Source organism: Saimiri boliviensis, chromosome 14, assembly GCF_048565385.1.
Source record: "Saimiri boliviensis isolate mSaiBol1 chromosome 14, mSaiBol1.pri, whole genome shotgun sequence".
Classification (NCBI taxonomy): domain Eukaryota; kingdom Metazoa; phylum Chordata; class Mammalia; order Primates; family Cebidae; genus Saimiri; species Saimiri boliviensis.
In genome coordinates this window covers 1,333,624-1,361,565 of record NC_133462.1, presented here as the reverse complement: position 1 = coordinate 1,361,565, position 27,942 = coordinate 1,333,624, and the positions used below count along the sequence as shown (strand labels likewise).

Here is a 27,942-nt window from a genome sequence, read left to right as displayed (position 1 = left end):
CTCTACTAAAAATACAAAAAAATTAGGTGGGCATGGTGGCACGTGCCTGTAATCCCAGCTACTCAGGAGGCTGAGGCAGGAGAATTGCCTGAACCCAGGAGGCGGAGGTTGCGGTGAGCCGAGATCACGCCATTGCACTCCAGCCTGGGTAACAAGAGCGAAACTCCGTCTCAAAAAAAAAAAAAAAAAAAAAAAAAACAAAACTAGCTGGGCATGGTGGTGTGTGCCTGTAGTCTCAGCTAGTCAGGAGGCCGAGATAGGAGTGTCACTGGAGCTTGGAAGGTCAAGGCTGCAGTGAGCTATGATTGCAACTGCATTCCAGCCTGGGTGATAGAGTAAGACACTATCTCTTGGGAAAAAAAAAGAAAAAAAAAAAAGGACTCATTCCTCCCTGTGTTCCACAGGTGTTTGTAATGGGGCTGTTCCCTTCCACCAAAGTCTGCATACACTTCACTTGCATTTTTATGCTTTTAGGTTGTTTGCATGGAATAGGGGCTGAGGAGGCCCCTTCTGAGCAGATTGTTTCTGTAGAAGGAGTGTCACAGGCCAGGACTCCCAAGCCAAGTTCTTCCATCACAAATGCTCATTCCTGTGAGATGTGTATCCTGGGCATGAAAGACATTTTGTACCTCACTGAGCACCAGGGAACACTTCCCTGGCAGGAACCTTACACTTCTGCAGCCAGTGGGAAATGGTTTTCATTTGGTTCTAACCTGCAACAGCACGGAAACCAGCACAGTGGAGAGAAACACATCAGAAAGGAGGACAGCAGTGCCTTCCTTCTGAGTAGCTGCAAAATTCCTCTGCCAGACAATCTTTTCCCATGCAAAGATGTTGAGAAGGATTTCCCAACCATCCTGGGCCTTCTCCAGCACCAGACCACCCACAGCAGAGAAGAGTATGCACATAGAAGCAGGGAGACCTTTCAACAAAGACACTGCAAATGGAGCAAATGTGAGCAAGTTTTCAGTGAGAAGGTTCATGTTACTGATCATCAGAGAGTCCACACTGGAGAAAAAGCTTATAAACACAGGGAATATGGGAAATCCTTGAACTCTAAACACTCATTTGTTGAACACCAGAGAACCTATAATGCAGAAAAGCCTTATGTGTGCAATATATGTGGGAAATCATTCCTCCATAAACAAACACTCGTTGGGCACCAGCAGAGAATTCACACTAGAGAAAGGTCTTATGTATGCATCGAATGTGGGAAATCCTTGAGCTCCAAATACTCACTTGTGGAACACCAGAGAACACATAATGGAGAAAAGCCTTATGTGTGCAATGTATGTGGGAAATCATTCCGCCACAAACAAACATTTGTTGGGCACCAGCAGAGGATCCATACCGGAGAGAGGCCTTATGTATGTATTGAATGTGGGAAATCTTTTATTCATTCCTATGACCGCATTCGACACCAGAGAGTTCACACTGGAGAAAGGGCTTATCAATGCAGTGAATGTGGGAAATCTTTCATATACAAACAGTCACTTCTTGATCACCAGAGAATCCACACGGGAGAAAGGCCTTATGAGTGCAAAGAATGTGGGAAAGCCTTCATCCACAAAAAAAGACTTCTTGAGCACCAGAGAATTCATACTGGAGAAAAGCCTTATGTGTGCACCATATGTGGGAAATCATTTATCCGCTCATCTGACTACATGCGACACCAGAGAATTCACACTGGAGAAAGGGCTTATGAATGCAGTGAATGTGGGAAAGCCTTCATTTCCAAACAAACACTTCTTAAGCACCGCAAAATCCACACTAGAGAAAGGCCTTACGAATGTAGTGAATGTGGAAAACGCTTCTTCCTTGAGGTTAAACTTCTTCAGCACCAAAGAATCCATATTAGAGAACAACTTTATGAGTGCAATGAATGTGGAAAAGTGTTCAGCCATCAAAAAAGACTTCTTGAGCACCAGAAAGTTCACACTGGAGAAAAGCCCTGTGAGTGCAGTGAATGTGGGAAGTGCTTTAGACACCGCACCAGCCTCATTCAACACCAGAAAGTTCATAGTGGAGAGAGGCCTTATAACTGCACTGCATGTGAGAAGGCCTTTATCTATAAAAACAAACTTGTTGAGCATCAGCGAATCCACACTGGAGAAAAGCCATATGAGTGTGGTAAATGTGGGAAAGCCTTCAACAAAAGATATTCCCTTGTCAGGCACCAGAAAGTTCATACAAGAGAAGAGCCCTAGCAGTGTTGGGATGTGCCATTATCTTATCCAGTATAACACACCAGAGAGCCGATTTTTCAAGGGGTCCAACGATAGAAATTGAACCTCATATATCTGCATATCAATGCTTGAAAGATTCACTACAAGGTCCAAGTATTTGGGTAGCTTTCTGGAGATTACTTGTACTTTCTAATCTGCCCAGTGTTACAACAGACATTATTACCATGTGGCATATCCTTATAGTTTTCATCAGTCACTCACGTGTGCCCAGGGAATGCAGATATTTTTGCTCATCCAATTCTGAAGGGAATAATGAATAATAAAAAGCTTATTGAGGGTCCTCTTCCATCTTGCTGAACTGATCGAGGCATAGACAAAACTCAGCTTTGACCAAGAAGAGTGATCTGGATTCTTGTAGCCCATGGAGGTTTACCTTCTTCATAGGTTTTTTTTTTTTTTTAATGTGATGGCCATGGTAGGTAGGATATTCCCTCCTACACATTACTGAAGACGGAAGTGGACTGTCTCACTCTGTGCTGATGTATGTGTTCTGCCAGTGTGAAGGGTGAACAGCTCGAATTTTCTGTGCCAAGGACATAGTATGAAATCAGAAAATAGTTCTTAGTCCTGTTTGTCTTAATTTTTATTGGTTTCAAAGGTCTCCTAGGAAAGACAGCAGAGCTTCATGGTCCTAATCATGGTGTTGATGCCAAATTTATTTTTAGGTCCAGAGGTCTCCTTGAGAAAAGGCATTTGTGACAAACTCAAGTGCTGGGATCTGCATGAATTGTTTATTTGCAGTGATGCTCCATATTTCCTAACATTGTTCATGGCATCTTATTTCCCAGATCTTTCATTGTAGCCATGAGCACTAAAGGACAAAATTGGTAGGCAGGTCACTAGTTTTAAGACCTTCTGGGGCCAGGTGAGAACAATAGTTGGCCCAGACAGATAGGTGTGATAAATAGAGTGGAAAAGATTCTAGCCAAGAAGAGTAAATGTGTTCCATCCAAAAGTACATCCAGAAATATCTATGTTAATGTGGCTTCATGGTTTGGTGGTATACAGAGATTCTCAGGACCTCAGATCTTTGTTTCTCCTTTGGCAACAGTCATCGTCAGAATAAGTCATCTAAAGATTTTGTGGACTCCCATAACTTCTGTACTGTTTTTGAGATGATTGCCGCACAAGCAGGAAAGCAAGATTTGAATGAACATAGACCTTGCCTTCCAGATATGGGGTTTTGGTGATTCAACCAGATCTGTTGTGCCAGTTAGGAATTATCTTCGTTACTTCCCATTTGTTGCTGCTGCTGAGAAGTCTGTCCTTCCTAACTTGTGAGGAGAGGAATCTTTAATAATAAGTAAATCTTGTGTTACCCTATAGTCTGGTGTTCCAAAAGGAGAAGTAGATGCCTATTTTTGTGTGGAACAATTTATCTTACAACATTGAAGCGCAGTTTTCATACACAAAACCTATCTTTTTAAGAATTCTGTTAGTAAAAAAAATATATATATAGTAAACCGACTTAAAACTAGAAACTAAAAAAAAAAAAGAAAAGAATTCTGTTTTATTGGCTAATAATGGGTTTTGATATTAATGTAATGTCAGTAAGTATCTAGTCTTAGAAATATGTGTGTATATATTCTATTTTATGCCTTTTCATTCACCTTATTTCAGTCTTCCAAATAAAATGTTCTCAATATTGGTGAAGTCTAATTTGTCTGTGTGTTCTTTTACTGATTGTTATTTAGGTGCTATTTAAAAATGCATTCCTCGGCCAGGTGTGGTGGCAACACCTGCAGTCCCTGCACTTTGGGAGGCTGAGGTGGGTGGGATCACCTGAGGTGAGGAGTTTGAGACCAGCCTGGCCAACATGGCAAAAGCTTGTCTCTACTGAAAATACAAAAATTAGCCGGGCGTGGTGGTGGGCACATGTATCCCAGCTACTCAGGAGGCTCAGGTGGGAGAATTGTTTGAACCCAGGAGGTGGAGGTTGCAGTGAGTCGAGATTGTGCCACCTGCACTCCAGCTCTGGCAAAAAGAGTGAGACTGTGTCTCAAAAAAAACCAAAAGTATTCCTAATTTAAAAACACAATTTTTTAAATGTTCCCTTCTGAAACTTTTACAGTTTAGGTGTTTTATTTGTGTCTATGATCATATTTACTTAATTTTTCTCTTCTTTTTAAAATATGGAGGATGCTCAATTGCTGCAGCAACATTGATTTAAGATTATTCTTCAATGAGTTGATTTTGTACCTTTATTCAGTATCAGCTAATCATTTGTGTATATTTCCTTCTGTACTTTCTACTCTGTTAAATTTATATATTTGTATTTTTGCCAGTACTTTCATGTGTTTAGTGATGTGTTTTTATAAAGTCTTGAAATCATGGCCATGTACTACTACAACATCTTTTTCAAAGTTGTTTTGACTGTTCTTGTTCCTGTGCATTTTAATATCAATTATAAATCCACTTGTCAATTTATACAGAAAGAAATTTAAAAACTAGGATTTTTATTGGCATTGCACTTTACCTATGGATCTAAAGAAGGACACTCAATGTTCTAATTCCTAAAGATGAGATACCTAGCCTCTGATTTAGGCCTTATTAAATTTTTTAAAGTTAATTAATTTATTATACTTTAAATTCTGGGGTATATGCGCAGAATGTGCATGTTTGTTACATAGGTATACGTGTGCCATGATTGTTTGCTACATCCATCACCCTGTCATCTACATTAGGTATTTCTCCTAATCCTATCTCTCCCCAGTCCCCCCACCCACTTCTATCCCTCCACTAGGCCCCCAACCCGCAACAGGCCCTGATATGTGATGTCCCCCTTCCTGTGTCCATGTGTTTTCATTGTTTAACTCCCACATATGAGTGAGAACATGTGGTGTTTGGTTTTCTGTTCTTGTGTCAGTTTGCTGACAATAATGGTTTCCAGCTTCACTCATGTCCCTGCAAAAGACATGAAGTTGTCCTTTTTGATGGCTGCATAGTACTCCCTGGTATATATGTGCCACATTTTTTTTTTATCTAGTCTGTCATTGATGGGCATTTGGGTTGGTTCCAAATCTTTGCTATTGTGAACAGTGCTGCAATAAACATGCGTGTGTGTGTGTCTTTATAATACAACGATTTATAATCCTTTGGATATATACCCAGTAATGAGATTGTTGGGTCAAATGGTATTTCTACTTCTAGATCCTTGAGGAATTGCCACACTGTCTTCCACAATGGTTGAACTAATTTATACTCCCACTAACTGTAAAAAGCGTTCCTATTTCTCCATGTCCTCTTCAGCATCTGTTGTCTCCTGATTTTTTAATGATTGTCATTTAACTGGAGCGAGATGGTATCTCAATGTGGTTTTAATTTGCATTTCTCTAATGACCAGTGATGATAAGCTTTTTTCCCATATGTTTGTTGACTGCATAAATGTCTTCTTTTGAAAAATGTTTTCATATCCTTTGCCCACTTTTTAATGGGGTCATTTTATTCTTATATTAGCCCTTTGTCAGATGGGTAGATTGCAAAAATTTTTTCCCATTCTGTTGGTTGCCATTTCACTCTAATGATAGTTTCTTTTGCTTTACAGAAGATCTTAAGTTTAATTAGATTCTATTTGTCTATTTTGGCTTTTGTTGCCATTGCTTTTGATGTTTTAGTCATGAAGTCCTTGCCCATGCATATGTACTGAATGGTATTGCCTGTGTCTTCTAGGGTTTTTATGGTGTTAGGTCTTATGTTTAAATCTTTAATCCATCTGGCGTTAATTTTTGTATAAGGTATAAGGAAGGGGTCCAGTTTCAGCTTTCTGCATATGGCTAGCCAGTTTTCCCAACACCATTTATTAAATAGGGAATCCTTTCCTCATTGCTTGTTTTTGTCAAGTTTGTCAAAGATGGTTGTAGATTTGTGGCATTGTATCTGAGGCCTCTGTTCTATTCCACTGGTCTGTATGTCTTGTTTGGTACCAGTATTTCAAGCCAGTGGATCTTAGCTTGCTGTTCTTCATGGGAGTGGGACCCACTGAGCCAGATCACTTGATTCCCTGGCTTCAGCCCCATTTCAGGGGAATAAGCCATTTTGTCTAACTGGCATTCTAGGCACTACCGGGGTATGAAAAAATAAATCTGCTGTGGCTAAAATGGCCACCCAGTTTTGTGCTAGAAATCCCAGGCACTGGTATTATAGGCACCAGAGGGAATCTTCTGATCTGCAGGTCGTGAAGGCTGTGGCAGTAGCGCAGTATCTGAGCCAGAGTGTCAGGAAATGTCCCTAATGGCTTCCCTTGGTCAGGATGGGGAGTTATCCAGCCCCTTGCACTTCCTGGGTGAGGCGACACCCCACCCTGCTTTGGCTTGCCCTCCTTTTGGCTACACCCACTGTCTAACCAGTCCCAATGAGATGAACCTGGTACTTCTGTTGGAAACGCAGAGATTGCTTGCCTTATGGATTGCTCTCGCTGGGAACTATGGACTGGAGCTGTTCCTATTTGGCCATCTTGGCAGAAGTCCTCTTATTAAATTTTTATCTGCAGTGTGGTGGTTTTTTCTGCATATGTCTTGCAAGTCATATATCCAGTTATTTTCTCTATCCTATGCTATTGAAAATTTTAATTTTATTGACCACCCACCTTGGCCTCCAAAGTGCTGGAATTACAGGCATGAGCCACTGCATCTGGCCAAGTGTGCTCTTTCCATTTAAGAAGCCTCGCTAGGCCGGGCGCGGTGGCTCAAGCCTGTAATCCCAGCACTTTGGGAGGCCGAGGCGGGTGGATCACGAGGTCAAGAGATCGAGACCATCCTGGTCAACATGGTGAAACCCCGTCTCTACTAAAAATACTGAAAATTAGCTGGGCATGGTGGCGTGTGCCTGTAATCCCAGCTACTCAGGAGGCTGAGGCAGGAGAATTGCCTGAACCCAGGAGGCAGAGGTTGCGGTGAGCCGAGATCGCGCCATTGCACTCCAGCCTGGGCAACAAGAGCGAAACTCCGTCTCAAAAAAAAAAAAAAAAAAAGAAGCCTCGCTAGAGGCCGGGTGTGGTGGCTCAAGCCTGTAATGCCAACACTTTGGGAGGCCAAGGCGGGTGGATCACGAGGTCAAGAGATCAAGACTATCCTGGCCAACATAGTGAAACCCCAACTTTACTAAAAACACACACACACACACACACACACACACACACACACACACTCAAATTAGCCCAGCGTGGTGGTGGTGTGTGCCTGTAATCCCAGCCACTCAGGAGGCTGAGGCAGGAGAATTGCTTGAAACCGGAAAACGGAAGTTGTAGTGGTCTGGGATTGGTCACTGCACTCCAGCCTGGCGATAGAGCTAGACTCCATCTCAAAAAAAAAAAACAAAAAAAAAAAACTCACTGGAAACCCTGATTGAAGGGCAGGTTTGTAACTGAGTATCCCAGCCTTGAGATGTATTTTAATGTTTTTCTTTCCTTTTTCTTCCTAATCTTGGAATGTAGCCTTGAAACGTACTTTAAAACCCTTTGTTTCCCTTCATTTCCTGCCAGCTGCTGCTGTGCACAGTGCCTGCTTATCTAATTATGTGCTTGCTTAGAAATTCCAGGGGCTAATTTTGAAACAAATAAGTCATAGAGACCCAGGTGCGAAATTCTAGGGATTACTACAACCTGGCCACTGTTGAGATGATGCCAGCCTGCACTTCAGGGGGTAGGGGGATTGGGGAGGGATAACATTAGTAGAAATACCTAATGTAGATAACGGAGATATAGATGCAGCAAGCTACCATGGCATGTGTATACCTATGTAACAGACCTGGCATGATCTGCACATGTACCCCAGAACTTAAAGTATCATTTTTAAAAAATCCTTACTAAGGATTAAGATGCTGTAAGAATCAGTGCCAAACTAAAACTAATTTTAAAGCCAGTAGCATAATTTTTTGAGTTATGCTTGAGTATTCAAAAATCCTAACAAGTCAAAAATATTAAAGCTGATAAAGATATCTTTCCCATTAAATACTTCCATAAACTTCAGAACCAAACAGATACTAACAAAAGACTGAAGAAGATACATATGATGTCATTAGTATCAAGGGACTAGCCCATATAATATACTTGAAAATCTTATTAACATCAATAAAGTGCCCCACCATAAACAAAATACCGCAATAAAAAGTTAGGATACAAATAAAGACAGACCAACATATGAGCAGACCATGGACAGAAGAGAAACAAAAGGCAATGATGAATTAATGTTCAAATATATTTTAATCTGAGAAACAAATACCAGATAGATATTCTATTGTATATCACTTTAAACTTCTAAAATAAGTAAGAAAAACTGGAAAGCTGGGTAATTCTAAACATTGTCTGGGACACAGTCATACAGAAACACTTTTGTCCATTTTACGGGAGATAAAAGGGTAATCTATACCATAATTCTAGTTACATACTGGATTGCCATATGACCTGTGAATACCGTCGCCCTGTGAATTTCTGCAGTTCTTCAAAGGCCAGAGTGAACAATAACCGTAGCAATTTCAAGATAAACAGGCTTCTACTGTGAGACGGCTTGTTTAAAGAAACTCTTAATTCCCTATACTCTTCTGATTAGTCTGTTGTTCACATTCATTTTAGAATTTCTCTTCCAAATTACTTCTGGTGCTTTGCTTCCTGCTTCCTTCATTTCCTTCACTGTTCTAGTTCTATTACATTTTTATTCCATCAGCGATTTCTTAAATTTCTCTTTTCAACCTTAAGTGGTTTTTCTGAAATTATAAAATTTACTGTAAACATTTCAAACATTTCACTCTGACACTCTCCTCTGCTTCATCCCTTCCCTCCCTCTATACCCAAGGAGCAAATACTATATAACTAGATGAGGATCCTTCCAGACACATTTTTTTGTTTAGTTACAGACATTAAAATTTCTAATTCAGCTGGGCATGGTGGCTCATGCATGTAATCCTAGCACTTTGGGAGGCTCAGGTGGGTGGATTGCCTGAGCTCTGGAGTTCAAGACAAGCCTGGGCAACATGGTGAAACCCTGTCTCTACTAAAATACAAAAAAATTAGCTGGGCATGGTGGCATGTGCCTGTAATCCCAGTTACTTGGGAGGCTGACGCAGGAGAATTGCTTGAACCTAGGAGGTGGAGGTTGCAGCGAGCCAAGATTGCACCATTATACTCCAGCCTAGGCAATACAGTGAGACTCCGTCTCAAAAAAAAAATTTCTAATTCATCTTTGCATGACCGACTTGCTAAATTAATTCACCTTCCACATTTCCTCTGTGAGATTTACTAATTGAAGTACACCAACAGTGAATGGTCATAACTAGTCCCACCCCCACAATCATTTCCCACATATTAAGCACCATAAGAGCATGGTGCCTTTTATATAATTTGCTCATTAAATGTAACAAAGTTATAATAACAACTGTGAACATGAAAACATGTTTTAGCTTAATCATAAACTTAGTATTTGTGGAAAGCATACAGAATTAAGTTCAGAACTTTTACTGACTTAAAAATGGGTGCTACAACAATTTTAGGTTAATATATTACAGCTGTTCTCATGTGTTTTTCCTATAATAGTAAGTCCCTTCCCTGCTCAAGGGCAGTACCCATAGCCCAGCCATCCATGTACCCTACTCTTCCAAGTATGACCACAACAGTGAGTGGCCATGCCGCTGAAGGATGGGTGTCTCATGAGATTCCTGCCTATCACAGCAGCAAGTTACAGTAGATCCATGTACCAAACACTTAAGTAAAGACTGTACAGAAAGAACTGAAAGCTAAGAAAAACGCTAGGGTGTCCTTTATCCCATGGAAAACATCACTCCTGCTTTGGTACAAATTGGGGCCCAGGTCCTGAGGCCTGGAAAGAACACTTTGATGATGGCCAATATGTTTCTAGAGGGATCTCTCCAACTCTCTTGAACCCAGGGCCTTAGGTACAAGTACAGCCACAGCTACAATACATGCAGCCTTCCAGAGAGAGGATGCAGGAGGGTGGGGATCCTCAAGAGTCAACTCTCCTTCCCAAAGAAGAGGAAACTGTGCTCTCTGTCCTGAAAAAACAAAAACATAGAAATCTTAATTCACCAAGAATTGTATTTATAATACATAATATGTGCAAAAGCACCACAGTAAAAGGTACATGCCTACTATGAAAACATGAAATATATATGCAGTGTTTTAAGGCTGTGAGGAAAGTTCAAAATGAGAAAATGAGAATTTTCTATTTTTCAAACAATACATGTTTTAACCTAACACTGATTCTCTCATGTAGCTTGAAAACTAATTCTAAGAAAATCTCACAAAAGGAATTTCAAATTACCATATTCAGGTTGAGTGCAGTGGCTCACACCTGTAATCCCAGCATTTTGGGAGGCTGAGGCAGGTGGATCACCTGAGGTCAGGAGTTCGAGACCAGCCTGGGCAACATGGCAAAACTCTGTCTCTACTAAAAATACAAAAAGTAGCTAGGCGTGGTAGTGCATGCCTGCAATCCTAGCTTCTCAGGAGGCTGAGGCAGGCGAATCACTTGAAGTTGGGAGGCAGAGGTTGCAGTGAGCCAAGATCGCACTACTGCACTCCAGCCTGGGTGACAGAATGAGACTCCGTCTCAAAACAAAACAAAACAAAATAAATTACCATATTCAATGCTAGCACCAAGGGAATAAGTTCATGCTGGTTAACTATGAAATGCACATAAACCTCCACGCCTACATCCTGATTCACCTGTTAAAATGCTAGGCATTTTATTTTGTAGCAAAACTTCACACAAACATGTACAAGATCAGACAATAAGATTCCTCTCCATGTTGTTTTCTTGGGCTTACCATGGATTCATCTTAGCTCTGTGTTTTATTTTGCTGTTTTAGCCCTAATTATTCCCTAGAAAAATGCTAAGGGGGACCTGAAAATACCCCTCTACACAGGATTAAAGAACCTGAGAAACACCAGAAAGAATTAGGACTCACCTGACAGGGCCAAGCAGATACAAAGTGACTATGTTGCCAGAGAAAACAAAGACAACAAATAGAATGAAATTAGGAAAATATGAGAGTGCTGAGCATTTGAAACCATATTAGGCTTGGTGTGTTGGCTCACACCTACAATCCCAACACTTTCGGAGGCCAAGGAAGGATGATCACTTGAGTCTAGCAGTTTGAGACAAGTCTGGGCAGGATAGCAAGACCCCATCTATATAAAAAAATCTGAGGCCGGGTGCAGTGAGTCACACCTATAATCCCAGCACTTTGGGAGGCCAAGGCAGGCAGATTACTTGAGGCCAGGAGTTCCAGACCAGCCTAGCCAACATGGTAAAACCCTGTCTCTACTAAAATAACAAAAATTAGCCAGGTGTAATGGTCCATGTCTGTAGCCCAAGCTATTCAGAAACTTGAGGCAAGAGGACCATTTGAGCCCAAGAATTCGAGGTTACAGAGAGCTATGATCATGCCACTGCACTCTAGCCTGGTTGATAGAGCAAGTCCCTGTCTCTTAATAATAATAATTGAGTTTATAAATAAAAATCAAAGCCTTAAACAGTCTTATGTGGTGCACATTTTAATGTGGCCATCCCTACAGGGGTTCTTCTCACCTTAGATATAAAATAGAAGTGTCACATGAAGACATTCTCAGTATTCTAATTTCTTGTAAATTCAAGAATCTCATGACACAAGCCTTCATATTTCTCAAAAAGAATTACTCTCCTCACAGATATCCTCCCAGAGATGTCTGGATCAGAGGCAGCATCCAAGAAGTGTTTTAAGAGCTGCCCTCGGCCGGGTGCGGTGGCTCAAGCCTGTAATCCCAGCACTTTGGGAGGCCGAGGCGGGTGGATCACGAGGTCAAGAGATCGAGACCATCCTGGTCAACACGGTGAAACCCCGTCTCTACTAAAAATACAAAAAATTAGCTGGCATGGTGGCACGTGCCTGTAATCCCAGCTACTCAGGAGGCTGAGGCAGGAGATTGCCTGAACCCAGGAGGCGGGGGTTGCGGTGAGCCGAGCCGAGATCGTGCCATTGCACTCCAGCCTGGGTAACAAGAGCGAAACTCCGTCTCAAAAAAAAAAAAAAAAAAAAAAAAAGAGCTGCCCTCTCTGTCCAACTCTGACACAGTATAGCAGTGAATGTACCTAAAAAACAAGGGGTCAAAACCCCTTTATCTCTCAAACATTCCCCTGCCAAAAAAAAAAAAAAAAGAATACTGATCTTACAAGGAAGTCTGTAAGGATATAAAGTAAGAAGATACCTGTATTGAAGGTTTTCATAAGTTTACAGAATAAATCCCAAGGTGGGTCAAATTCCAGCATGGCTCTTTACAGGACAAGTAAGTGATGATCTGGTCACACAAAAGTTTTCTCACATCAGTGACAATTATGTAGTAACTTTTCATTATTATTCTCAGTAAGATTTTTCCTCTGGCAAAGACTGTCCTTAATAGGTATATTTGGAATGTCTTTCTCCAGCATGAGTTATCTGATATTGATGGAATGCCTTCCACATTTCTCTCTGGTACAAATCCTTCTGCAGCGAGTGAGAACTGAGTGGTGGCTGAAGGCATCCTTACATTCACTGTATTCACAGGGCTTCTCTCCAGAGTAACTGCTCATGTGTTAAGAAAGAGCTGACCAAAAAAAAAAAAAAAAAAAAAAAAATGAAGTTTCCTGACATTCTTTGCACTTGGAGGATTTCTTCCTCTATTGTGGGTCCCATTATGAATGATAAAATAGGAACAGTCGGTGAAGGCCTTGCTATATTCATTGCAGTAGGGTTCTCTCATGTGTGGACTCTTTGGTGCTGCAGAAGGTGTGACCTGCGTTTGAAGGCTTTCCCACACTGGATACACTTGTAGGGCATTTCCCCAGTGTGAATGACAGAGTGCTGAATGAGGTATGTGCTCCGGTGAAAGGCTTTCCCACACTGGGTGCATTCATAGGGCTTCTCCCCAGTGTGAATCCGCTGGTGCTGCATGAGTTCTGAGCTGCATCTGAAGGCCTTTCCACACTCCATGCAATCATAGGGCTTCTCTCCAGTGTGGATGATGTAGTGTTGAATTAGGTGAGCCCTATTGCTAAAGGCTTTCTCACATTCTTTGCACTCAAAGGGTTTTTCTCCAGTATGGGTCCTATTATGGCGAATAAAAGTAGACCGATGGGTAAAGGCCTTTCGACACTGACTGCACTCATAGGGTTTCTCTCCAGTGTGGATTGGATGGTGCTGCATGAGGTATGACCTGCGTTTGAAGGCCTTCCCACACTCAAGGCACTTGTATGGTTTCTCCCCGGTGTGGATAAGGTAGTGCCGAATAAGAGTTGAGCTCTGGCTAAAGGCTTTCCCACACGCATTGCATTCATAGGGTTTCATTCCAGTGTGAACCCTTTGATGTCGAACAAGATACCACTTCCTGTTAAAACCTTTCCCACACTGTTTGCATTTGTAGGGGTTTGTCCCTGCACAAATCAAGGTGTCTTTCCCTGGCTGCTGTGAGTCACATTCATGGAGAACATCTGCTGATAACCACTCTTGTAATGCCCTGGAGTGCAGACTGTCATTTGTCTCCAAACCTTGACCTTCAAGGCTCTCTTTCTGCAGATGGGTCTCCTTGTGGGGGTCTGTCTCTGGTGTCACCTGACCTTTCTGCATTTCCAAAAGCCCTTCCTGATCTCTAGATCTCCCCAACCTTGAATCACTTGAACATTCCAGAGTCAGGCTTCCCTGGAGAAAGGCCCGCTTAGATAAGACTGGTAGGTAAGTGGTTGGCTCTGTGGTCTGAACTTGTGCTTTGTCACCTGAAGGGCATTGACAAACAAAGGAGGGGACTTTTAGTGATAAAATATAGAAAAAACAAAATAACCACTTCAGTAGGAAAATAAAGATGGAAATAGTGCCTGTGATACTTGCTGCATTTTTACATCTGTAACCCAAGTTTCCAAATACTTCGTATGGTCCTTGTATCTTTGACACTATTAAAGAGAAAATCTGGAGGGCAGACTGGACCAAGGGACAGAGGATTCACAGTACTGACATTCACAGTACTGACATTCCACAGTTCAGAGTAAGGAAGAGATAATAAATTTTCATCACATTGTCTGAAGAGCATTTGCTTCAAGTGTTGAAGACTTACATCCATCTGACAAGGGATTAATAACCAGAATATATAAGGCACATAAACAACGCTATAGGAAAAAAAATCTAGGAATCTGATTTTAGAATGTGCAAAAGATACGAATAGACATTTCTCAAAAGAATACATACATAGCCGGGCGCGGTGGCTCAAGCCTGTAATCCCAGCACTTTGGGAGGCTGAGGCGGGTGGATCACAAGGTCGAGAGATCGAGACCATCCTGGTCAATGTGGTGAAACCCCGTCTCTACTAAAAATACAAAAAATTAGCTGGGCATGGTGGCGCGTGCCTGTAATCCCAGCTACTCAGGAGGCTGAGGCAGGAGAATTGCTTGAACCCAGGAGGCAGACGTTGCAGTGAGCCGAGATCGTGCCATTGCACTCCAGCCTGGATAACAAGAGCGAAACTCCGTCTCAAAAAAAAAAAAAAAAAAAAAAAAAAGAATACATACAAATGGCAAACAGGTACATGAAAAAGTGCTCAACATAATTGATCATCAAAGAAATGCAAATCAAAACTACAGTGAGATATCATCTCATCCCTGTTAAAATGGCTTTTATCCAAAAGACAGGCAATGGCGGCAAGGATGTGGAGAAAAGGGAGCCCTTATATTCTATTGGTGGGAATTTAAATTATTAAACTACCATAGAGAACAGTTTGGAAGTTCCTCAAAAAACTAAAAATAGAGCCACCATATGATCCGGCAATCCCAATATAGATATATACTCAAAAGAAAAAAATACCAGTATATCAAAGAGATATCTGCACTCACATGTTTATTGCAGTACTAGGCACAATAGCCAAGATTTGGAAACAATTTAAGGGTCCATTAACAAATGAATGAATAAAGAAAATTTGGTGTATATACACAATGGGTTACTATTTGGCCATAAAAAAAGGAGATCCTATCATTTGCAGCCACATAGATGGAACTTGAAATCATTATGTTAAGTGAAACAAGCTAGGCACAGAAAGACAAACATCGCATGTTCTCACTCATTTGTCGGAGCTAAAAAGCAAAACAATTGAACTCATGGAAACAGGGAGTAGGAAGATGGTTACCTGAAACTGGGAAAGGCAGTAGGGAGGAAGTGAGGATGGTTAATGGGTACCAAAATAAGAATTAATAAGACCTAGTATGTGATAGCACAGCAGGGTGGCTACAGTCAACAGTAATTTACTGTATACTTTAAAATAACCAAGGATATAATTTGATTGTATGTAACACAAAGAAAGGATAAATGCTTGAGGTGACGGATACTTCCTTCACCTTGCTGTGATTATTGTGCATTGTATGCCTGTATCAAAATATGCACCCCATAAATGTGTACACCTATGTACCCACATAAGTTAAAAATTAAGGCCAGGCACAGTGACTCACACCAGTAATCCCAGCACTTTGGGAGGCTGAGGCAGGCGGATCACCTGAGGTCAGAAGTTTGAGACCAGACTGACCAACATGGAGAAACCCTGTCTCTACTAAAAATACAAAAATTAGCCAGGTGTTGTGGCGCATTCCTGTGATCCCAGCTACTTGGGAGGCTGAGGCAGGAGAATCACTTGAACCCAAGAGGTGGAGGTTGCGGTGAGCCAAGATCGTGCCATTGCACTCCAGCCTAAGCAACAAGAGTGAAACTCTGTCTCAAAAAAATAATAATAATACATAAATAAATAAATAAACTGAAGCCCCTTGGTGCTATGAGAGTTTAGGCAAGTGGCACCTAACAAGACTGGAAGGAAAAAAAGATGATGGAAGGCTTTCCAGAGGAGGTATCCCATAAGCTGAGTCCTAAAAGAGAAGCCAGAGTCATTGCCAGAGAGAGGAAGTGGGCAATGGGTTGAAAGTGAGGAAGTAAAAATGGGCATATTCACCCTTTGGGAACAAGATGCCTGGTGAAACCAACATAAAAGGGCGATTAGAGTTGGAGGACGAGAATGAAGAACCCAGCACAAAAGGGACAGAAGGACACCCAGGAACAAATGGTACAAAAAGCCAAGCATGGTAAGATCTGACAAGTTCTAGCTGCGTTAGGAGGCAGTGCATGACAGACAAGAGGGTACCAGAGACAGTAAGCCTCAGTTCAAATCCTGCCTCTGTCAAATGGGTTGATATTGGAGGATGACTTTCTCTACCAGGTCTCAAATTCCTCAGCTAAGAGACTGAGATTTAATTTCTCAGGTTGTCATGAGGTTAAATGAGACATTATCATTATTATTCTCATTGCTGCACTGGGCAATTAGGGTAATGGCAGTGACATGAACAAGAACAACTTGAGTACTGTGATCTGAGGAAACGAGCAGCTGTGCTTCATAAAGTGGCCAACATCACATGCTTAGAAGACCTGAGTGGAGCAGCACCTGGCTGGTGGAGATAGGATAGGAAATGGTATGGCTACTCTGGAAAGATATTTGGGGGTCTAACTTAAAGCTGAGCACAGATCTTTCTCGACTCCACCAGTTGTCTCCTGGGTGTATATGCAACAGAAATTAGTGTTTATATCCACTAAATAATTATGAAAAATAATTATTCATAAAAACATTTTTCATAATCTCCAAACAATGTAAACAATACAAATGTCAACCAATAGGAGAGCGAAGAAATAGATCCTGATGTTTTCACACAATGTTATGGTACACAGCATACAGGATGAACTCAGCTCATGGACATAATGATGGTGAAAAGAAGCAGCACACAAAAGAGAAAATGGTTTGGGGCTTCAATTATGCCCATTCACAACCAATTAAAAACTAATCCCTAGGGAGAGAGTCTAAACAGTGGCTACCACTGCAGGAGGAGCTACTGACAAAGACAGGGTGACAGGAATTGCCAAGGTGCTGGAAATACTATAAATCTTGACCTAGATGAAGAATTCTTCAATTTGTAGAAATGCAAAAATTAAAGCTGAGCTCCTCAGATTTGTACATATTATTGTACACATAAGGGTTTTTTTTTTTTTAAATTTGGGAAATTTTAAACAAAATAAACATTAAAGTCAAGTGTAAACATCTCTTTCAAACATGAGACAACTCCAAGAAGCTTGGTTTTATAAGTGGGATCAACACAAGTTATAGGATATTGTAGGTGAAAAAATGTTTTGTCTGTTTTCCCTAAGTGTAAGCAGTAGTACACTTTTTTGTTGTTTAAACTTATATTGACTTTCTGCTTTTTTATTGAGCACACTTTTTATTTTGAATATAGAGAAGTTGAAGGCACAGACAAAACAGAGATTTTGTTAAAAACCAAGTTCCCGGCCAGGCGCTGTGGCTCAAGCCTGTAATCCCAGCACTTTGGGAGGCCGAGGCGGGTGGATCACGAGGTCAAGAGATTGAGACCATCCTGGTCAACATGGTGAAACCCCGTCTCTACTAAAAATACAAAACATTAGCTGGGCATGGTGGCACGTGCCTGTAGTCCCAGCTACTCAGGAGGCTGAGGCAGAATTGCCTGAACCCAGGAGGCGGAGGTTGCGGTGAGCCCAGATCGCGCCATTGCACTCCAGCCTGGGTAACAAGAGTGAAACTCCATCTCAAAAAAAAAAATCAAGTTCCCGGAGAACACAGCAGGTATGATGCAAGCACTGGTAAAGACACTGGCCATGAGTAGAGGTGAGATCTCCATAATGGACAAGAAAAGCCAGCTATGAGACTGCAGATGAATCTTTAAGAACATTAAATAATTCTGTTTTTAAAATGAAGTAAATTATATACTGAGACATCAGCTGCTGGGGAAGCAGTGAAAATCTGAAACACATCTGAGTGGCTCCAAGAGCCGGTGCAGGAACAAGAGCTCCCCAGAAGCATGGGGCAGATGTCGGGAGATTTATTAGCAGCCTCTGGTATGGTGCAGGCAAAAGATGATGAGAGCATGGACGACGGTGTTGGTGAAGGAGCCACTGAAAGCGGTGGAGGTGATGGACTCAGGAGATACGGATCACTTAAAATGAGCAGGACTGTGGATGAATGGATGCTGTGTTTGATGAAGTTAGGGGGGAATCCAGGAGCTACGTGACATTTCCAGCTTTCTGGCCTGCTTAGATGGCAAGATGTTCTCTGAACCAAGTGTCTTTTTAGGCATCAGGAGCTAGAGGTGCCTCTGAGACACAAGTGGAAATGTGGTATTGTGGGAATGGGTAGGGAGGTATTTGGAATACCCAGGGTTGCAGATGGGGCTGGCTGAGAAGCCTCAGAGGAGAGCCCATGACTCAGTGGTGATACCAATCCATGAGGCAGACAGCTCCAGCTACACTTATCAGCACAGATGTAGGGCAGAGAAGACCAAATGTCATGTTGGTGTTTTTTGGGGCAAGAAGAGCAGGAAGATACGGGGCAAAGGGCTGCTTCTGAGTGTCTGTTGGTCAAACTGGAGGATGGATGAGTGGATGGAGAAGGTGGAAAAAGAGTGGGATTCATAGCATAATGCAGATAGTAGATATATCAAGGGGAAGAAAGTCCCCTTTCTCTGAGTCCAGAAAGAAATGTGTGATACTACTTTTTTTTTTTTTTTTTAAGACGGAGTTTCGCTCTTGTTACCCAGGCTGGAGTGCAATGGCGCGATCTCGGCTCACCGCAACCTCCGCCTCCTGGGTTCAGGCAATTCTCCTGCCTCAGCCTCCTGAGTAGCTGGGATTACAGGCACGTGCCACCAGCTAATTTTTTTTTTTTTTTTTTTTGTATCTTTAGTAGAGACGGGGTTTCACCATGTTGACCAGGATGGTCTCGATCTCTCGACCTCGTGATCCACCCGCCTCAGCCTCCCAAAGTGCTGGGATTACAGGCTTGAGCCACCGCGCGTGGCTGATACTACTTTTTTTAAGGCCAGGTGTAGTTGCTCATGCCTGTAATCCCAGCATTTTGGGAGGCTAGGGCGGGCAGATCACCTGAGGTCAGAAGTTCGAGACCAGCCTGATCAACGTGGAGAAACCCCATCTCTACTAAAAATACAAAAAGTGTAGCTGGAGTCATCTGCTTCATGGATTGGTATCACCACTGAGTCATGGGCTCTCCTCTCGTGCTTCTCAGCCAGCCCCATCTGCAACCCTGTGTGTTCCAAATACCTCCCTACCCATTCCCTCAGTCCCACATTTCCACTTAAGTGTCTCACTACTTTTATTTATTTATTTATTTATTTATTTATTTATTTTTTTGAGATGGAGTTTTGCTCTTGTTACCCAGGCTGGAGTGCAATGGCGCGATCTCGGCTCACCGCAACCTCCGCCTCCTGGGTTCAGGCAATTCTCCTGCCTCAGCCTCCTGAGTAGCTGGGATTACAGGCACACGCCACCATGCCCAGCTAATTTTTTGTATTTTTAGTAGAGACGGGGTTTCACCATGTTGACCGGGATGGTCTCGATCTCTTGACCTTGTGATCCACCCGCCTCGGCCTCCCAAAGTGCTGAGATTACAGGCTTGAGCCACCGCGCCCGGCCTACTTTTATTTATTATAATTAAAACTACACATGGACAATACTAAAGAGCTGACATTTTCCGATCTATGGACCAGGAACTGAACTAAGCAGTGTCATGCATTATCTCTACATCCTCAAACAACTCAGTGACACAGAAATTATCTCACTCTGATTTTTTTGAGTAGAGGAGCCTGAGGTGATATAAACCAAACCCACTAACTCTTCTCCTTGGGCACCTAGCCAGATCACATTTGTCAGTCCTGAGCATACAGGTGTGGCCAAATGCCTAGTTCTTGTCAAGACTATGTGGTTGTAAAGTATGTGTGCAACTGGGTATGGCTTCTCCCCTTCCTGTTCGCCTTCTACCAGCTGGATTGAGCCAGAACAACCATAAAGATTCCTGTTTACAGTGGAAGGTACCTGTGTCAATGAATAACTGTGTGGCTCAGTGCGCACCTGATGAGGTACACTATACCCCATTGTGAGTTAGAAACAACCAGGCCCCGGACAGGCCACAATCAGCAGTTTCATGCAGAAATTCAGAGGCAATGGCGCCCTCACACTCCGAAGACTGCCGTGACTCTACCGGACCAGCTGGGGGCTGCTTACCTGCACAGGTAGGGTGTGAATGGTCTCTCTTCACTGTCCACAGCTCCTGCCCATGCTCTAGCAGGTGGACCAACTCTGGTTTGGGAACCCAATACCCTGTGGATAGCAAAAGAAATAGAACAGGGATAATTTAATGAGAAAATGAAGTCTCTCCATCCTGCCTAGGACTTTATGACAGGGGCCAGAACATAAATGAAGCTGCTCCCAAAATAAGCAAAATGCTGATGTGAGACCTGAAAATCAAGGCATTGTTCTGAGTGAACTGTGTTCCCCACAAAAGTCATATGTTGAAGCCCTAACACCCAGTGTGGCTGTATATGGAGACAGGATCTTTAAAAGGTGATTAAGATTAAAGGAGTTCATAAGGATGGAGCCTTAATCTGATAGGACTATGGCCTTATAAGAACAGGAAGAGAGGGACAGCGATCTCTCCTCCATGTGAGAACACAGCAAGGCAGCCATCTGGAAGCCAGGAAGAGAGGTCTCAATAGGAATCAAACTTACCAGCACCTTGATCTTGGACTTTCCAGCCTCCAGAAGTGTAAGAAAATAAACTGGTTGTTTAAACCACTGAATCCATGACATTTTATTATGGCAGCCAAGTAGATCAAGACAGGCACAAATCCCATTATTGGGCTACAACTGCCTTAGAGGGTAGTGCTGTCTACACTACACCCACTGCCCACGACCTCCATCTACAGAAGCCAACATTGTTAAGGCACACACCACTTTGACAGCCATAGGACACTGCAAAGGTAGGCCCTTTCCTCCAGACAGCATTTTCTTTCTTTTTTGTTTTTTTGTTTTTTGTTTTTGAGACAGAATCTCACTCTGTTGCCCAGGCTGGAGTGCAGTGCTTGGCTCACTGCAACCTGTGCGTCCCAGGTTCAAGGGAATCTCGTGCCTCAGCCACCGGAGTAGCAGGGATTACAGGCATATAAAACCACACCCAACTAATTTTTGTATTTTTAGTAGAGACTGGGTTTCACCATGTTGGTCAGGCTGCTCTCGAGCACCTGGCCTCAAGTGATCCTCCTGCCTCAGCCTCCCAAAGTGCTGGGATTATAGGTGTGAGCCACTATACCCGGCCCCAGAAGGCATTTTCTGACAAATGTAAATCATTGCTTCTCAAACACCTCATGCTTCAGAACCACCTGGGGATGCCAGATTCCAACCTCAAACCAAGTGAAACAAAATTTCTTTGTGTGAGACCTGGGCATCAGTACTTCTAAAATGTACAGAAGATTTTGGTGCCCAGATGGGGTTGAAAACCACTGGCTGAGCCTGGGCATGGTGACTCTTGCTGTAATCACAGCACTTTAGGAGGCCTAGGCAGGAGGATCACTTGAGGCCGGGAGTTTGAGAACAGCCTGGCCAACATAGTGAAACCTTGTCTCTGCCAAAAATACAAAAAAAATTAGCCAGGGGTGGTGGTGTGCACCTGTGGTCCTAGCTACTCAAAGGGCGGAGGTGGAAGGATTGCTTGAGCCTAGTAGGCAGAGGTTGCAGTGAGCTGAGATCATGCCACTGCACTCCAGCCTCAGTGACAGAACTAGACTCTATTTCAAAAAAATTAAAAAAGGAAAAGAAAAACCACTGTTTGAAATAAATTGGTAAACCAAGAGTCTTCATAAGGCAAGTGACCAAAGCTGGATTCTCATTGTGAAAAGAAGCATTTATGCCAGGGTGGAGGGAGGGATTGAACATGGGAGGCCTGCTGCCCCAGTCAGGGCTGCAGCACCCAGCATCCCTGTGCGGAGCCAGCCTGAGGACACAATAGAGTAGCCTGAACCAGGAAGGAGGAACAAGGAACTCTGACATTCTTGATGGCATCTTGGGCTTCACCACAGAACAAGCCTGGAGCCAACCACACCTCAGGCTTCTCATTTGGTGAGTTAGTGAAGCTCCCTCCAGATGAAGCCAGTTTGATCTGGTTTTCTGTTATGTGCAGTCAAATGCTTTCCACTAGATGTGGTGAGTAAAAGACAGGAGGATTCTGTATAGAAGACCACCAATGACTGAGGTACAAGGACCTACAGATAAAACCAACTGGCAGATTCTGATCCATAGCCCAGGATTCCTTCAAACATGTCTCAGTAAGGTCCACCAGTGTATGCTACATGCCTGGCTTTGAGCTCTGAGACAGTGCTGTGGGAAAGGTGAATCAGATGATACTTTGGCTCTGCCAATAGCTGAGCTCCCTGTCACTTTTCACACACTGGTTCCTCCACCTGGAACATCCTTCCTTTCCTTTACTTCTATCCAGCTGACTCCTACTCAGCTTTCAGGTCTCAGCTCCACCATCCCTTCCTAAGATGCCCTCTTTGGAGCACCTATATGAGGTTATGACTCCCTGGTTATTTATTCCTAGTTTCCCCTCATTTTTCTTTCTAGAACTCATTTTAGTTGTCTTCTGTGGATTGATGTCTGCCTTCCCAACTGAACTCAGAGTGTGCCGTCATTTCTAATAACTTCTTTATCCTGATCCATTTTTTCTTAAATATTGTATTCTAAAACGGAACCCTGTTTTGCTCTGGTAGATGAGAAAGTCAGTTTCACTTCCTACACATAGAAGTCTGCAGTCACAACACAACAAAATCAAAAAAATGCCACTAAGTCCCAGCAAGCCCATGTTGCTTTCTCAGGGCTGAACTGGAGGCTGTCTCCTCTATTGAAAAAAAGGAAGGAACTGCACTGGTGGGTGAAAGGAAAGTGAAAGACGCAGCAGTGATCTGAGACTTTTTTTTTTTTTTTTTTTTTTTTTTTTATGACAACAGCATGCTGGACAGAGAAAGTAAAAGGAATGACTTTATCAGGGTATCAACCCATGCCACTTGAGGACATTCCTGTGTACCCTCTAAAAAACACCTCCTGAATCACCAGAGCATGGATGTCCAGCATCAGAAAACAACTAATGATCATGCAGTCACACGGATGCCTTTTTATGGAGATTGTATTGCTTAGGAAGATATCCAGGGGACACTTAAGGACAAATGTCTGCTGGGGGGCTGCCTGACTTGCCCCCTTCTCTGAGAATAGCCCATCACCCATGGCCCCTGCTAACAGGGCTGTGGCCACAGCTGACCCCACCAGGATGGCCAATCAGCTTCCTTCTTGTGGAATCTGGAATAAGGACCTCAGAATGGGCTGAGCACTAGAGTGAGGGTTTCTGTTAAAAGGACGTTTCCTACCCGAGCAATCCCTGATGCAAACAAAGGGAGACCAGTCAGGAAGAGGTGGGACCAGAAAACTGCAGGGTCTGTGAAGGGAAAGGTAGATAGTTCCAGTGACCTTTTTGCCTGACCAGTAATCAAGAAGGTTAGGGTCCTCTTCAGGAATGAGAGACAAGCCATTACCTAGTGAAACCAGGAGCCCACAGGTCTCCAGCATCACCTCTTGGTACAGGGTCCTCTGGGCCAGGTCCAGCTGTCTCCACTCCTCCTGGGTAAAGGTCACAGCCACATCCTTGAAGGTCACGAACATCTGGAAAGTCAAACAGAAGTATTGCTGTTGGCCTCGTGTGGTCGGATAGGATCAGAACCTGTCAGTCAGTCTTTAGTCTTTAGTGCAGAGAGATCCAGGCCTGAATCAGCAAGATCTCTTTAGGGCTGACTTCTGTGTGGGACTCAGAGGGGAGGCAGATACCACTTTTGATATAATGAAATAGTGCCAGAGAGGAGAAAAGCCTTTCACGGGGAAGCCAGTGAAGATGACACAAACAATGGCAATCCCACGAGGACTGCAGGAAGCAGATACTAAGTACCCTGGCATATTAAAAGAATGGAGGAAAATGGCCAATACTAATTCCACTCCTGATAACAGCAACAGCAGCAGCTGAGTCCTCTGGTCCTCATTGTGTTCTTTCCCGGCTAAGGCTTCATTAGCGGTGGTAAAGCAAATAAAGGCATGATTTAAATCAGGCCTCCTGAATCGCACTTGCCAGCTATGTGACCAGGACAATGTCACATGATCTCCCTAAAGCTCAATTTCCAAATCAACAGAATAATTATTCCCATCTCAGCAGGCAGTTCTAAGAACTAAACAGAAAATGTTCACTTAACCTGTGGCGTGCCTAGCACATTGTAAGTGCTTCATGTGTTTGGCAACTTTATTAATCTGACAGGCCCAGAGGTAAATGTCGTTATCATTTCCATTTCACAGTCAACAACCAAGGGCTCAGGGAGCTTTAGAAATCATGCACAGCCTCACATTTAAGAAATAAAAGCAGCATTTGAGCACTAGTAAAAAATACCTCACCAAGCTGCCAGAGAGCAAGCAGCTGGGAGTAAGGGATGCTTTAGCTAGAGCTAGCACTGCCGGGAAGGATGTGGAGGGGCAGCCCTGCAGAGACCTGAGAACAGGGTCCCAAAGGGAAGTGCAAGGGCAAAGGCTGAAAACTGGGAAAGAGCTTGGCAAGTTCAAGACTCCATGGATGAATGCAGTGAGCAAGAGGAGATGGAAGAGAGTGAAGAATATGTGGTCAAAAGCGCAGACCAATCAGAGCCTTGCAGACCATGCTGGACGGAGGGGGTGGATTTATTGGAGAGATGATGGAAGCCCCTGAAAGAGAGGGCTATTCAGTCATCAACCATTTACTGAGTACAATAAATGTACTTAAGCCTGGCTGTTTTGGGTCTTGGGAGAGGGGAGCAACAGGCAATCACATTCCAGGGTTGGAAAACCATCCAAAACAGGCAACTAAATAAATGAGTAAAGCACTGTCAGATGACCTTAAAGATTCAGATGACAGGAAAACACAGCAAGGAGACAAAAGAGATTCTGGTCAACTTTAAACGATGCAAGAGACCAGGGCTCTTTACACAGCAGGCACCAGAGGGACTCAAATAAAGCGAGGGAGGGAGATGTGGATGAGAAATTAACAACTACTACAGGAACTGACTAATCAGGGCTATCATGAAAGTAATCGGGGTGACTACTAGAGATTAACCCTGGGCCTCATGTGTTACATCCAAAGGGACACTGCATTCTGCATGCCATCACCACTGAACATTTTAATGGACTCGTTTTTCACCTGTAACTAAATGTCTTACACAGGAAAATATGCTTAGTTGCAACCCAGCCTCACTTGCCCTAAACTAAGAGACAAATTCTTCAGCCTGCCTTTTCTCCCCAGGCACAGCAACAACTGCAAAAACGCTCCTCCCACCTCTTTCAGCCGCTGCCCTTCGTTTTTGAGAGACAGGAGGCCAGAGGATCAGACTCCTGCTGGGGTTGAGTCTGCAAACCTAGCACAGGTCCAGGAAGCATCTCTGGAAACGGCACCCTGAGCAATGCCCCAGACCGGGCTGTACACTGACAGACACACACACATCATCCAGAGATTAGTTCAAGTTCCCTCAACCCAGGGCGAAAAAAGTAAATATGTCTACTTTCCGCGCGCAGAAATGAAGGACGAGGTCAGTAACGGGACTTGTTGGAAGCCACAAGAAGGATCGCGGTCGCTCCTCTCACCTGTGAGGGGGTCCGGGGCCCTAAAAGCCCTATTTCACACCCTCCACCCCAACGCCGCACCCCAGAAACGGGGGCACACCCCGCGCCACCCCGGGCCTGGACTCCGGACCCGGGCCCGCTCGAGTCCCTTCTAGGCCTCCAAGACTTCGCAGACAGTGGTAGGGACTGCACGGCGAAGGATCCCGCACGCCGTCCTCCCGCTCCCCGGCCTGGGACGCTGAGGCCGAGTGGCAAGGGGAAAGCCGGCCCGCTCTGCTCACCTGCGCTGCGTCCTTCCCCTCCGCCATCGACCGATGGGACGATGGGGCCGCGAGGGACGGCTCCCACCACCAGGTCCTACGTCGGTGCGGAGGTGAGCCCCCGGCTCCTCACCATCCTTGGCAGCACAGTTCTGGGATGCGGACCAGTGCGCCCCACGACAAACATCCACACCGGGGCCGGAAGTCCCGCCCCTGTGTCGCGGCCACCTGCCACGCATTTTCCTGTGGCGACACTGGTTCGGTGCACGCGCGGCCCCAATGCCTTCTGGATAATGTAGTCTTGTCCCGCGACGGGCCAGGATTGGCTCTTTTTTTATTGCACACCATGATTCTGTGTATCTCAGATGATCTTAGGGGAGCAGGTGTACACACTGGATTGTAAATTTTTTAAACTTCCTATTGTTCGGATGCCTCAATGTCCCTACAAGCAGCTGTGAGCACTCGCCCAGACGCGCAGGTACACGTTTGATAAAGGGGGCCCTGCCACGAGGTTCCCTGTTTGCCTCCTCTGAGTGACCCAGTGACATTCCCATGTACCGGTAAAATCTTCGCCTGGTTATTGCGTCCTCCTCCACCCTGACCCGAATACAGGCACCATCACTGGGACTGCAGTCGATCTGGATCCCGGCTTCCTGCGGGGAGCCACTCCCGGGACTGGTTCACGGGGTTCCCTCTGCGGGGACCAGTGTTCCTAGGGCTCAGGGGGGTCTCCACGGGCCATGAGACCCCACCCGCTTCCCGAGTCCAGCTTCTTGACACCATAGCGAGAAAGAATTCAGGAAGGAGTCAAAATGAAGCCAAAGGCAGGAGGCTTTTTTTTTTTTTTTTTTTTGAGACGGAGTTTCGCTCTTGTTACCCAGGCTGGAGTGCAATGGCGCGATCTCAGCTCACCGCAACCTCCGCCTCCTGGGTTCAGGCAAATCTCCTGCCTCAGCCTCCTGAGTAGCTGGGATTACAGGCACGCACCACCATGCCCAGCTAATTTTTTGTATTTTTAGTAGAGACGGGGTTTCACCATGTTGACCAGGTTGGTCTCGATCTCTTGACCTTGTGATCCACCCGCCTCGGCCTCCCAAAGTGCTGGGATTACAGGCTTGAGCCACCGCACCCAGCCAGAAGAAAAAAAAAAAAAAAATTTTTTTTTTTTTTTGAGACGGAGTTTCGCTCTTGTTACCCAGGCTGGAGTGCAATGGCGCGATCTCGGCTCACCGCAACCTCCGCCTCCTGGGCTCAGGCAATTCTCCTGCCTCAGCCTCCTAAGTAGCTGGGATTACAGGCACGAGCCACCACGCCCAGCTAGTTTTTTGTATTTTTTAGTAGAGACGGGGTTTCACCATGTTGACCAGGATGGTCTCGATCTGTTGACCTCGTGATCCACCCGCCTCAGCCTCCCAAAGTGCTGGGATTACAGGCTTGAGCCACCAAGCCCGGCCTAATTTTTTGTATTTTTAGTAGAGACGAGGTTTCACCATGTTGACCAGGTTGGTCTCGATCTCTCGACCTCGTGATCCACCCGCCTCGGCCTCCCAAAGTGCTGGGATTACAGGCTTGAGCCACCGCGCCCGGCTGGCAGGAGGCTTTTATTGGGAAAAGAAAGTACACATTTTTGAGAAGAGTGTGCTTTCCCCAAGAGAAGAGAGAAGTGCGGACGTACGCAGGAGAGTGTGTCAGGCACAGTGGAGTTTGGATTTCTAATTTTATGGGCTCTTCTATTAGGAGGTGGAATAATCGTAAGGTTTTCTAGGAAAAGGTGGAAATTTCTCAGAATTGAGGTGCCAGGCATTTTTATACTAAATGTGGGCATGCTTGAATCTTCCTGGCACTGGTAGGTGTGTGATTTAATGTAGTAATGAGTGTATAATTAGGTCTAGGGTAGGAAA

General features: G+C 44.1%; 4 protein-coding genes across 6 annotated transcripts in view; 3 read left to right on the top strand and 1 right to left on the bottom strand.

Annotated features, from left to right (window-relative positions):
- The window catches only part of ZNF549 (zinc finger protein 549), a 33,694-nt gene extending 18,934 nt beyond the window's left edge, over window positions 1-14,760 (top strand). For both annotated transcript variants that reach the window (XM_003944008.4, XM_074385821.1), the window contains exon 3: window positions 475-14,760. In XM_003944008.4, the coding sequence (XP_003944057.1) occupies window positions 475-2,207 (1,733 nt within the window). In that variant the 3' untranslated portion in view covers window positions 2,208-14,760. The remainder of the gene's footprint in view (window positions 1-474) is intronic.
- The window catches only part of LOC101048742 (uncharacterized), a 264,023-nt gene that overhangs the window by 13,818 nt on the left and 222,263 nt on the right, over window positions 1-27,942 (top strand).
- The window catches only part of ZIK1 (zinc finger protein interacting with K protein 1), a 93,873-nt gene that overhangs the window by 13,792 nt on the left and 52,139 nt on the right, over window positions 1-27,942 (top strand). The window lies entirely within an intron of this gene.
- On the bottom strand, window positions 9,408-26,281 carry ZNF550 (zinc finger protein 550). Of its 2 annotated transcripts, XR_743912.3 has the most exons (5): window positions 26,063-26,281; window positions 23,687-23,813; window positions 20,331-20,426; window positions 12,442-13,981; window positions 9,408-10,247 (listed from the first exon to the last, which is right to left on the bottom strand). XR_743912.3 is itself a non-coding variant. In XM_003944009.4 (4 exons), exons 1-4 carry the CDS (start codon window positions 26,087-26,089, stop codon window positions 12,969-12,971), a joined length of 1,263 nt encoding a protein of 420 aa, XP_003944058.1. In that variant the 5' UTR covers window positions 26,090-26,281; the 3' UTR covers window positions 9,408-12,968. The 2 variants fall into 2 exon arrangements, 1 of the variants encoding a protein (XP_003944058.1); XM_003944009.4 differs by having other exon boundaries at window positions 9,408-13,981.